General features: G+C 31.5%; 1 protein-coding gene across 3 annotated transcripts in view; it reads left to right on the top strand.

Moving 5' to 3' along the window:
• LOC107449725 (fibrillin-1) overlaps window positions 1–12,013 on the top strand; it is a 317,738-nt gene that overhangs the window by 237,303 nt on the left and 68,422 nt on the right. For all 3 annotated transcript variants that reach the window (XR_015435620.1, XM_087168308.1, XM_087168309.1), the window contains exons 21-27: window positions 806–934; window positions 1,730–1,876; window positions 5,440–5,520; window positions 6,076–6,201; window positions 7,763–7,888; window positions 9,685–9,810; window positions 10,502–10,627. Coding sequence is in view for 2 of the 3 variants with exons in the window: in XM_087168308.1 (XP_087024434.1) it covers window positions 806–934; window positions 1,730–1,876; window positions 5,440–5,520; window positions 6,076–6,201; window positions 7,763–7,888; window positions 9,685–9,810; window positions 10,502–10,627 (861 nt within the window). In the remaining variant the exon portion in view is untranslated. The remainder of the gene's footprint in view (window positions 1–805; window positions 935–1,729; window positions 1,877–5,439; window positions 5,521–6,075; window positions 6,202–7,762; window positions 7,889–9,684; window positions 9,811–10,501; window positions 10,628–12,013) is intronic.

The following is a 12,013-nucleotide window of genomic DNA, read 5'->3' as shown; positions in this document are numbered from 1 at the left end:
AACAAGGGCTCAAATATTAGGAGAAAATTGCGTTCGTAGAGGACTTTTTAATGGAGCTAACCCGCATTTGCGTTACATGGAGAGGTAAGCGAAGAAAAAAAACCTTGGTCAGCCTGACGGCAAGTAGTTTCTAACCTATAATCCGCTTACCAATGAGGATATTTTTCGTCAGTACTGTGGTCAATGCGAGCCGGAAGCAGCATTCGTATAGGCCAACCAACTCTTCTATTCGAACCTGAGTCACCGTCTTTGGAGGCGAGCACTCTATCTCCTAAGCCACAGCGAAATGGACATATATTTAATAAAGAGTTTATAAAGTTAAAATATGTTCATCTGTATGAATGATCAAAATAGCTAACTCAATAGTAAAAACTCAGAAATGTATTTTATCCTTGTTTGCCCCTCTCGACTACAGTGGTTTTTCTTGTTCTTTTTTTATTCATGTTTATTTTTATTCTCTCTCAGCTATTGTATTTTTTCTACTTTTTTTCTCATCTTTATTTTCCATTTTTCGCTGGAAACTTAACGTTTAGTGTTTCAAGTGTCACTTTTGTTTCTTCTCATTCACGTCTGATAAGTCTTGAAAATCGGCGTCTATTTTTGAGCGCTTGAAACGAATTGGCTATCATTTTCCATCTGAATGTTTTTGAGGCGTATTTTAATTCAATAATATCTTACCGCTTCAGTTTCTTAAGATTATGTATTTAACTGTTTCCCTAGTTTTAATTCCAAATGAAATAAATTGATTGATTTTTTAAAAAAAATTTATTTTATCATTTTGACCCTATTTCACTTATACTTTTAGATGTAAATGAATGTGAAGTATTTCCTGGAATCTGCCAAGGTGGTGGATTATGCGTCAATGTTGAAGGATCCTATCGTTGTAACTGTCCCCCAGGGCTGACTCTAGACTCCACTGGAAGCAAATGCTTTGGTACGTATGGTCTACGTCATTGGTAGTCTATGTCAGTCGAACTTTCAACAGTTCGTTACAGTTTTGAAAAAGACGTACTTTCACTGTTATTTAAATTTAAAGATTCGATGCGTATGCTACGCAACTATTTGCAAAGAGATAAAATTCAACTTTCGACTTTCCGCTTAAAGTATGGCAAAACTAGTTATTTACACGCATTTTCTTTAATGTTAAAATTAGGTGCCAAATTTCGTTCGACTTATATTTCATAGAATAATTTAAGAATAAGATGAATAAATTTTAATTCAAAACATCCAATCTTATACTTCACTTTCAAAAAATAATACTTTTAAAGGAGAAAAGAACTTTTTTAAGAAAACGATTCTTATAAATTTCGTCTTGAGAAAACGATTATTTTAAAATTAGTTATTTTTTAAGAAAACGATTCAAATTCTTTTTTGCTTTTGAAACAAACGATTCTTATTAAATTCGTTTTCGTTTTAAGAAAACGATTTTAATAAAATGCAAGGTTTTTATAATTGTTTTCCTAATTCGCAAGTTAGTTTTTGTTGATGAAAAAAAGAAAATAATGATGCATTTCTGAAGAAACCAAAGTATCCTAGAATAGAAAATTACAAGTTGCACAAATTTTAAAGCTCATCGTAATTTCTTTTTTTAAAATGCATCTGAATAAGATTTCTAACATTTGGATAGAAAAGAAGAAGCTTTAAAGAAATATCAGCAAAATTATTAGTAATACTATTTGAAACGCATTTATCGACCAAAATCAGAAAAGCTGACGAACTTTTTTTTCAGATCTGCGAGAGGAAGTTTGTTACATGCAGTACGAAAAAGGAAGATGTCTCAAACCTTTTGATGGTTCCCACCAGAAGATGCTGTGCTGTTGCTCACTTGGAAGAGCCTGGGGTCATACTTGTGAACCATGTCCCAGACCAGGAACAGGTATTTAGTATTAGTAATTAAACCGATATTAATTAAATAGCACCAACTTTTATAAAATCAACCAAAAGTGTTCCATTTCCCAAAAAAGAAGATAATCGTTTTGAGCACCAGCCAATTCATTTTTTGCAGACTACGACTAGACCGTTCAAAACGTTTTGGTCTTAGTGGATGTCCGGTTGTGGCGCTTTTGCCTTAAATCAGCGATCTCCAATCTTTTAATCTTTATAGACCACCATGTGAAAAATATTTGATATCGTGAGCCACCACCTCATTTTCTCCGGAAGAGATTTTAAAAAAGCTCCAACGGTTAGAGTGGCTTCTTAGGGTTGTTTTTCGAAGGCTTCGTCGTCAAATAAATTATGCTTTTCTCCGAATAATATGCCCTTTTTATAACTGTTGTGAATTTGAAACAGTTACTCATGATGTTTATTCCAAAAATGGCGTAAAACGTCAATGTGAAGAAAAGCCTCGGTTTTGAGAAAATGAAAAGCGTTTGTAGTTTATTTTTTTAATATTTAGAAACCTACTTCAATGCTGCATTATCTGTATTCTTGAAAATTTGCAAAAAAAAAGGAATAAGGCATCGATTTTTATAATTTTCATCTAGGTGGAAAAATGTCCCCAAATTGGCGATTTTCTTCTCGTCGAACTTTTCCCTTCTAAGGTCCAGATAATTCTTCATGGCATGATGATATATATTAATTAAAATCATAGTTTTGCTTCCAGTGCAAGGCACATAAACTGTGGCTTTCTTTTCTTGGTTACAAAGCTACGAAAAACCATGCTAAATATCTCCTTCCAAAAGAAAATTGAGCATTTAAGACAATTTTTAAAAATGATACTCATTAAAAAGTTATTGAAGGTGTCAGGTTTTCAAATGCACTCACTATTTTCAATGAAAACTTTGTTTTAACATGACTACCAAAAATGAGAAAGAAAAGTCAAAATATGATAATGATCAATTAAAATTTACTTAATAATTACAATACAATTAATAGTATTTAACCAGTGTTTCATATCAGCGGAAATATTGAAAATTTGACTAACGCTACCAAAGCAAAAATCATCCTCATTAACAACTCTGTCATGGACCACCGTTTGGCAACCGCTGCACTAGTTTGTAGGACCGAACCAGATCTGTTCGTAACGTTGTTTCAGTTAAATTATTAACCAACTCAAATATCCTATGTTGAAATTTCGTAATGAAAATTGCATATATAATGTGAGTAAAATTAAATTGGACAAAGTTTAAAACCAAACATATTTAGCTAATTGTGTAAGTTTTTATGCTTCCTTGGTCAGAAAAGTACCTCAGATTCTTACAATTAATCCAACATACAGTCACGCAGGACACACATTTCTGATTTTCTCACAGCAAAAGCAAAGCAAATTTATTAACCAGAATTGCATCCAGTAGTCTTTTTTGTTGTTCTTCCGGCATTGTAATCAAGCAGCTAGATGTATTGGAGGCAGTAGGTGAGGGGACACGCAAAATTTATCGTCGTATGTCTGCTGTTTATGGCGAATAACTGCAGTCAAAACTCTGTAGTTCTAGCGGATGGAATCATTATTTTGCATTATAACGTCATCGTCCCCAGGCTGCCAATCAGGAGAAAGATTAACTTCAGAGATTTGGCTTGGGGATATTTCAACATCCTTAATACAATCCGGATCTTTCTTCTTGCGACTTTTTTGACTACTTGAAGAACAACAATCACGGATATCGGTTTCATTTAGACGAAAGTTCTAGTATGGTCCGAATTTCGAATTCGTTAGCGACCTATTTCTACAAGATTGGAATTTCATCACTCCAACCTCCAATAAAATTAATGAATCGACGCTTTTGGCTTTTATTTTTGAATGAAAAAAAATTCCATTACCACTCGACTGTACTTATATAAAAGCTTGTAGCAAAAAGAATGCGTTACATTTAACCATTCATAAGTTATGTAAATTTAAATTCGCCGATATAATTACACTGAGTAGCACATTTATTTTTGTTTTCTGTTGCGTGAGATTTTTTAACGGATCTTCTATATTTTCACGTCGCTGATTTCAAATCTGGAATTGGTTTCTCTCACCAAGCTACATTTTTTGAAATGACATTTATAGTTTTATCTTTTGTCGAAATGTACAAGTTTAGAAACGTTATATATAACAGGAATTTGCATAAATGTTGCGACAAACGTCAAGGGGAGTTAGTGCACATCATCAGGACTAAAACTGTGCAGGAACTCATGCCACGAGGCTATGGCTATTATGAACTTCCCTATTATGAACTGTTTCTTTGTGTGCTTCGAAACAGCCGCGTCTGACAATATTACAGGACATGGGTTCTTATTGAAGTTTTAATCCTGATAATGTGCTTTATCTCAACATTTACGCGAACTACTGTTATATGTAACATTTTTAAACTTTCACGTTTGGATAAAAAAAAAACAAACTAAAAATAGCATTAAGAAATCAGCATGTATCCGTAAACTGATTTCAGGTCTGAAATTAGTCTCCATGTACACATACCCGAATTTGACATGATCAAGTATTTGTATAAATGTAACAAAATATTTGTTCCTCTTTGTTATCGGTAAGAATGATTATCAGTAATTAGCAACATTACTTTTAAGATAAGAAAAACATGTTGGAAATGAAAAAAATACCTAATACCAATATCTGACTCAGAATGAGTCATGACTCAGAATTCGCATATTTTACCAGCTGACGATTCTTTGTTTTTTGATGATTGTGTCGTATTAAGATGTATATTCATGAAAGCTGTAACATACACATTGTGTGAGTAAAATGTAACACAACAACAGATATAGTACCAGTGATTTTTATTCACTATAATGTAACCAAATAATAGAACTTGTAACTTAAATGAACTAAAACCACTAAAACTGCCCTTCTTGAAAAAATATGAAGCTGTAGTAGCTAGAACCGGCTGTCTACAATCAGATTGCAACTTTCGAATTCTCAAAAACTTTATAAACTTTTAGGAAATGACACAGTCCTATAACAGATCCAAAATACTTATTATAGAAAAATAATCGGCATGTCAGGAATTGATTTAAAGGTGGCAATTTAAAGAAAGTGTCAAAATAACTCGGTCTTTACCCCTTTGAAGCAAAATTTTTATTAAATCTTTTTTTCATTATTTTATATTTTCATTATTACTTTTTTTCATTATTTTATATTTTCATTATTACTTTTTTTCATTATTTTACATTAATTCAGGTCAAAATAAGTGAAAATCGTAGATCCAATTGATATTCGTAGAGATAATGATTAAACGTTATTAAAAACTACTTGTTGAAATGTTTGTCTAAAATCTTATTTTTTTTTGTAACTTTTATCTATATATATAATTCTATATTGTTCATAATAATTCTGATGAAATTTATATAATTAATGTAAATTAATTTCTATGTCAATTTAGCTATTGTCTGGCGATCACGAGATGAACCCCGGCTTCGCTAAGAGCTTAACTCGTGATTGTTTGACAGTAGGTACTTTGAAACTTCATAACAATTAACTTTGTTTCAGTAATTTAACTTTTTACTTAGAGGCTTTCAACGAGCTGTGTGTTAAAGGATTTGGATATGCTTTTGATAACAGAGGGCGCCATGAGCCTGGTTTAATTACTGGTAACTACTTATATTTTTTTCTAATATTTTTAATGCTAACACAACAGGAACCCAATAAATGTAAGATTGTAAAAGAAAAATAATAGTAGTCTGGTTCTGTGTTGATATTTTTAATTGGTAATTCTCTTTGATGATTTGTTAGAAAAAATTAAAATTTTATGGGTTCTTTAAGGATCAGCTTTAATATGTACTATTGTTTTCTTATAAAAATGCATGTAATAACGCATGTAATAAACAACACAAGTTGAAGGAAGAATTAAAGAGGAATTGAAAAATGACCATTAAAAATCCTTCAAATTTCAACTTCCAATTAAACCTGTTTTGTTGTTTATTACATTCATTTTTTTATTCTCCTATTTGCCAGGATTCGGTAACATTTTCGTTTTTTCCTCTGCTAAATATTAGTTTAAGACCACAAATGTGCATTCTTTTTGCTCTCTTTTTTTGATAAGGATTCTAAATATGCATAAGGGTGGTCCTTGCAGATCACCCTCTCTATCTCTATAAATCAGCAGGGAGTATATTTTATATCACTTAATAAATATTTTTTTCTAGATATCAATGAGTGTGGACAGTTTCCTTTTATCTGCCAAAATGGAAGATGCAGAAATACGGCTGGCAGCTTTAGTTGCCAATGCAATCCTGGATTTGCACTCGATTCTGATGGTTTAAACTGCACTGGTAAGATATTTTTGAAATGAAGCTTTCTTTGCATATTATTTCACTTTTCTTAATCAGATTCACTTTTCTCAATCAGATTCACTTTTCAATCCATATACTTTTTTCCTTAATTTTAGAAAACATTTAAGACTGTGGAGTTGTTTTTTCACAACCTACTTTTTTTTAGTTGACACTTGACGATTTTCTGCAAATGCGAAATTGCGTCTCATTGTTAACGTATTAGAGAGCTAATTAGGATTGGCACGAACCTTTATTTCGTGTACAGGGTCATACTTGAATTAGACGTCATACTTAACGTCCCTGATGACCTGACCGGTGCGCAAGAAAATAAAATGGACCACCCTGAATAACTTTTGAACTAGTGATCGGATCTTCAAGTTATGCAACTCAATCTTAATAGTACTAAGGAATAGCCACAAATATACTAATTAATTAATGCAAACGATATTTTAAGTTATAAAATCAGACACAAAAACGTATTTTCTCTGAAAAAGCATGCCTTTTTATCTACGAAATCGGATTTTTAATCCCCAAAATATAAAGTGTAGCCGTGATTTGGGAATTATGATTCCAAAGCTTGGACTCCATAATCTTAATTTTACTTTTTGCGTATTTCGCCATATCGCGAGTACCTTTTAATCTCTTAATTTTGCGCGTAATTATAAAATTTGCTTATAAAAAGATAATCCCATGCAAAAAGTAACTTTTAGTAAGTATTTATCATTTTTTAATATTTTAATTAATAATAGTCCAAAAAATTTGGCCTCGTAAGGTGCGCAATTTTTTTTTTACATTATTAAAAAATGTAATTTATATGGCAAAATTCAAAATTTGAGCAAAATCGGTCGAGTAGTTCCCGAGAAATCGAATTTTAAAAAACCCGTATTAAAATTCGATTTCTCAGAAAAAGTACGTTTTTGTGTCTAATTTCGTGACTTAAAATATCGTCTGCACTAAATAATTAGCTTACTTGAAGTCTCCCCCTCGATCAATTAAAATTGAGTCATTAAGATTCAGCAATTAAGATTGACTGCGAAATTAAGATTACGTGAAAATTCGATCATTAGATCAAAAGTTATTCAGGGTGATCCATTTTTTCCTCTTTTTTTTCACATCCTGTAATGTAAATGATTTATCATATTGCCAAGAGATTTATTTATCAGACTAGTGAGTCCTACGAAATTCCCAACGTTGTAAAGAATAAGTTTGAAGAACATAACGAAGTTTAAAATTTGTTGCGTTGGCTACCGCAATCCTCAGATCTGACATCTGTGGAATAAAGTTGAAAAAGTCACCGATTGTTTTGATCTTGGCCAAAGAATGCCAAGGTTTTGATCTATAACCATCTACTGGATCTACTTTGATCTACTGGAACTTGCCATTGATGACCAATTAACATATCGTTGAGTCAATGCATAAGAACTTTATTTTTTTATTTATGTTGACCCTTGATTAATTTCATTTTTTTCTCGTTTTTAGTTTATTTTTGCAAAATATTTTTCGAATGTTCTTGATACTAATATTTAATAATGTTTTTGTAACGTGCATGTTTTATATTTAGACATAAATGAATGCACAATTGCTCATGGTATCTGTGCAAATGGGACTTGCCGGAACACGCCAGGATCTTTTAGATGCGACTGTGATGAGGGATTCGAAGACATGATGATGATGCAAATGTGCATGGGTAAGCTGTATATACAAATATTCACAAAGATTAATGAAAACATACCTTTGAGAATGTGCATGGGTATAGATGCCAACTCTTTATTGCCTCTATTTTATTTTCATATTTAAAGTGATAGCGAAACTCATGCTATTCCATTAAACTTTTTGAATTATAATGATAATTATAAATAAGTTTGACGAACGCTACATATAAATAATTACACCAAATATATAAAAGCATAACCTTTACGATCGTGAATTTCAACCTGGTCAAAATGTTATATATTTTTGTGTAAGATTGTCTTTCGGTAATTGTTTTATTCCGTAAATCCATTCTGGGAATGATTAAAAGTTGGCAAGTATGCATTGGCAAATGGAATTTAAAGAATAATTATTTACATAATATTAGGAGTTGTATGCTCCTAATATTTTGTAAATAATTATTATATTAAAAAGCCACTACCAAATTTTAATATTTTTAGCCATAAGCAATTTTTATTTTTAAATATAGTTTGGTTATTTTACCACGTTTCAATCTAAAACCGCCTTGTTTTCTTTAAATTTAAAAAAAATGCACGAAATAACTATTATATGTTTTCCAAACGTTCTTATTCCTTAAATTCCCTTTTCATACTTTTTCAGTATATTTTTCAAATGTTCTTTACCTACACAGTGGCAGAAACTCTCCAGCTCTGCAGACCATTGCAGCATCTGCAGATTATATTTCATCTTAGTTTCCTTTTTATTTTTAAAAAGCGATTAAAAAAACTGAGGTAAACTTGCTGATGATCCTTTCTAAAACATCTTTGAACTTATTTCTAATAAAAATTATAAAACTGAATTGAGCAAATATCACAAACAACAAAAAGTATTTTTTTTTTCTGTTTAGGGATAAATTCTATTTTTTCAGTATCATTCTACGCAACTTCAATTTAAATAACGTGTATAAGGGCCTTATATTTGGAAAATTTTCTACATGTATGTTCGCTTAAGCTGATTTTTTACAATAATAATATCAGTCTGACTGTGCTGAGGTCACAAACGAATTTGGATTTATGATGATAATGCTGCAGATTAATTTCATAAATTCAGCTACTGGACTTATCTATATTTTTTCAGATATTATACCCTTGAATTCTTTTTTTTTCACGCACTCCTTTCCTTAAATCCTTTAAAAAAGAGCTCCGTCGACAGTCTGTTGTCTGCCAGAAGAGTCAGAAAAGTTAAAACTACACAATTTCGAAACCTATGACATGATGGTGGCAATGGGACCAACACTGCGCTCTGACCGTCTTCATTTTTATACTAATTGGAAAACTAACTTGAAGCTGAATGAACTCCAAATTGATACTCGGGATAGAACTCTTGTCCTTCACATTGACTACTTTAACCGTGTCATCGCGTTTTACAATTCCTTAATCATGTATTATTTTTCACTTAATTGCTTTTATATATATATATATTCCCTTCTCGCATTCTTTTCCCATACCTTTCTTCTCTTAATCTCGTCTATAATTCCTTATCTATGCATTCCCTACTTTTAATTCCTTTTTCATACATTATTTTCTATTAAATTCCTTTTTCAAACTTTCCTTCTCTTTCATTTATTTCTCATACATTACTTCACCACGAATTCTTTTTAAATTCTATCATGACCATGATTTTTTTTCACACATTTCATCCCCTTAAATACATTTTCATATTTATTCCCTTAATTTCCTTCCCTATTTTCCCTTAAGTTCTTTCCCACTGAATCTTTTCTTTACATTTTTTTTTTTTTTTTGTCTTGAGATCATAGTTGTTTTAAATTTTCAGACATCAATGAATGTACTCGAATCAGAGGCTTGTGTCGTGGTGGAACATGTATTAACACACCAGGATCATTTCGATGTGAGTGCCCCGAAGGTCATGAACTGACGCCCAATGGAAGAGCTTGTAAAGGTAAAACATTCATTTAAAAAATCTAAAAAAGAAACACGTGTCAATTTGACCTTCTACTCGAAATGAGAAATATATGACTAGGTTTTGACTATATCAACAAAAGAGGAAAGGAATGTTTCTCAATCGCATGCTTTATGACGGCTTTTTAAAATAAGCACGTGGTACAACTCTGATTGAAATTATTAGAATATTTGAAAAATTCGACATTGAAAAGTTTCTTACTTTGTCTTTTCTTTTATAAAATTACAAATTCATCGAGTAAAATCTGCATATTTCACAGTATGTTTAACATTAAAGAAAATTCATGTTTTCAAAAGTCTTTAAATAGTAAATAAATCATGAAAAAAGTTGTTTAAAAATATTAAAAAAACAATCAAAGAACTTTAAATTTGTCAACAAGAAATATATCGAGTAAATGTCGTTTATCTAATTTACCAGTACATTGTTGAAGAACGTGTTCATATTTCGGTAATTCCATAGATTTAGGCTTAACAGCTAAAACCCTTCGACCCTGGACAGATGTTTGCGAACGAGACTCCAGGCCTCAGCTATAATCGCTTGCTTGCAGCTCTGGTCACGAAAGGATTAACAGCCGCACCCATAGAGTTCTACTTTCTGTAATGTCAAAAAATCACGTCAAAACCAAAGTTATCCTAAAAATCATTCGTCGGTAATTCTTTTGTTGTTGTAGATGTGGATGAATGCAGCCGGACTAGTGGCATATGCTCACACGGAGTGTGTGAAAACATGATGGGCTCGTATCAGTGTACCTGTAACGACGGATATAAACAAACATCCCAACATACTAGCTGTGAAGGTAAGTAAAACGAATAAATTACTAAATAATATTTTACTCATTGCTCTTTTGCTATTTTTGTAGAATTTTAATCGTGATCACAGTTCATTCATAACAAGTAAGACTTATGGTGTTATTTCTAGCAGATTTGTGGTTCCGATTATCTCGCATCAGTAAGTTCCCCGTAAAAATAATCTTACAGTTCTAGCAAAGAAGATATCCGTGATTGTGACTAACCAGTATCGATATTTTTGTTCTCATTGGTATGATGATTTGTGAAAAATCATTTCAATCAAAATTCTAATCAAATATTTCCATTCAGAAATACTTTCACAAATGGCAAAATACATTTTGGCATTTTGTTTGGCCTACGATAGAATTATTTTACATTAACTGAACTGTAATTAAACTTAGCTCTATCCTGGGAAAATTGAGACTGAGAGTAAATTTTCCAAAAGGATATTTGCTTACTCACATCGTTCTCTAATTTAAAATTTTCAGAACAACAACTCTAGCAAAAATTCTGTAAAGGTATATATTTTGTCTTAAATTGAAAAGGATTTTCGAGAATCCTTTTCGAAACCTTATTATTATTTTTCTATTTTTTTTTTCAGAAAGCTGGTAAACCTAGCAGTAATATTTTAAATGATTGTCAATACTGTTCCGAACTTCGAAAATGTTCCTGTTACAGGGAACAATACTGAAGATAAAAAATTTTCAAAGACTTCACTCTGATGAACCAGCATGAATAAAATGGTTACCATCACAAGCATTGACCACAAACCATCAAGACTGACCAATAATTGCCACAATTTTATCTTGGACTACATGGTGTGACCTTTTTTTTTTTTGTTATCTTCTTTTTTTCGATAGTTCAACAAAAAACGTATACCAACATATTTAATTAATTTCCAACTTAGCACTCCATCAGGTAGCCACATATTTCTTGATAGTAGATAAATTTGGTGGAAACTATTTACCCACGAAAAACTTGCCAATGAGGTCATCGTTTGCATGCTATTTTTTCACTCATCAGTTGATGGAAAACTTGTGGTGTTGTCTCTTAAAGAAACGATTGGGTGAGCAGAAAAAGTGCAGAATGATATCGATGAAGACAGTGAAAAGGAACCACAGCTCGTACCAACATTTACGGAAGACCACGAAGTCTTTGTATGAATAAGGAACATTCTGTATTCACGTGAACTTACAGAAATGCAATTTTTTAAATGTCGCAGATTTATCGTTTGCGCTACGATAAAAAAGTGTGTTCTAACCTAAATTTCCAAATTTTTTTAATAAATATGTTTATCATTTTACTGCAACGTAAATATTTTACAGTTAGAGCATAATTTTTTCAATCAATTTTTGTTGTCATTGGAAATTTATTTTAATTTTCGAATCTATTAT

Source organism: Parasteatoda tepidariorum, chromosome 7 (assembly GCF_982258835.1).
Source record: "Parasteatoda tepidariorum strain Cologne lab strain chromosome 7, Ptep-v5.0, whole genome shotgun sequence".
In the NCBI taxonomy this organism is placed as follows: Eukaryota; Metazoa; Arthropoda; class Arachnida; order Araneae; family Theridiidae; genus Parasteatoda; species Parasteatoda tepidariorum.
The sequence above is the reverse complement of the archived record's forward strand: the minus strand, read 5'-3'. Positions and strand labels throughout refer to the sequence as shown.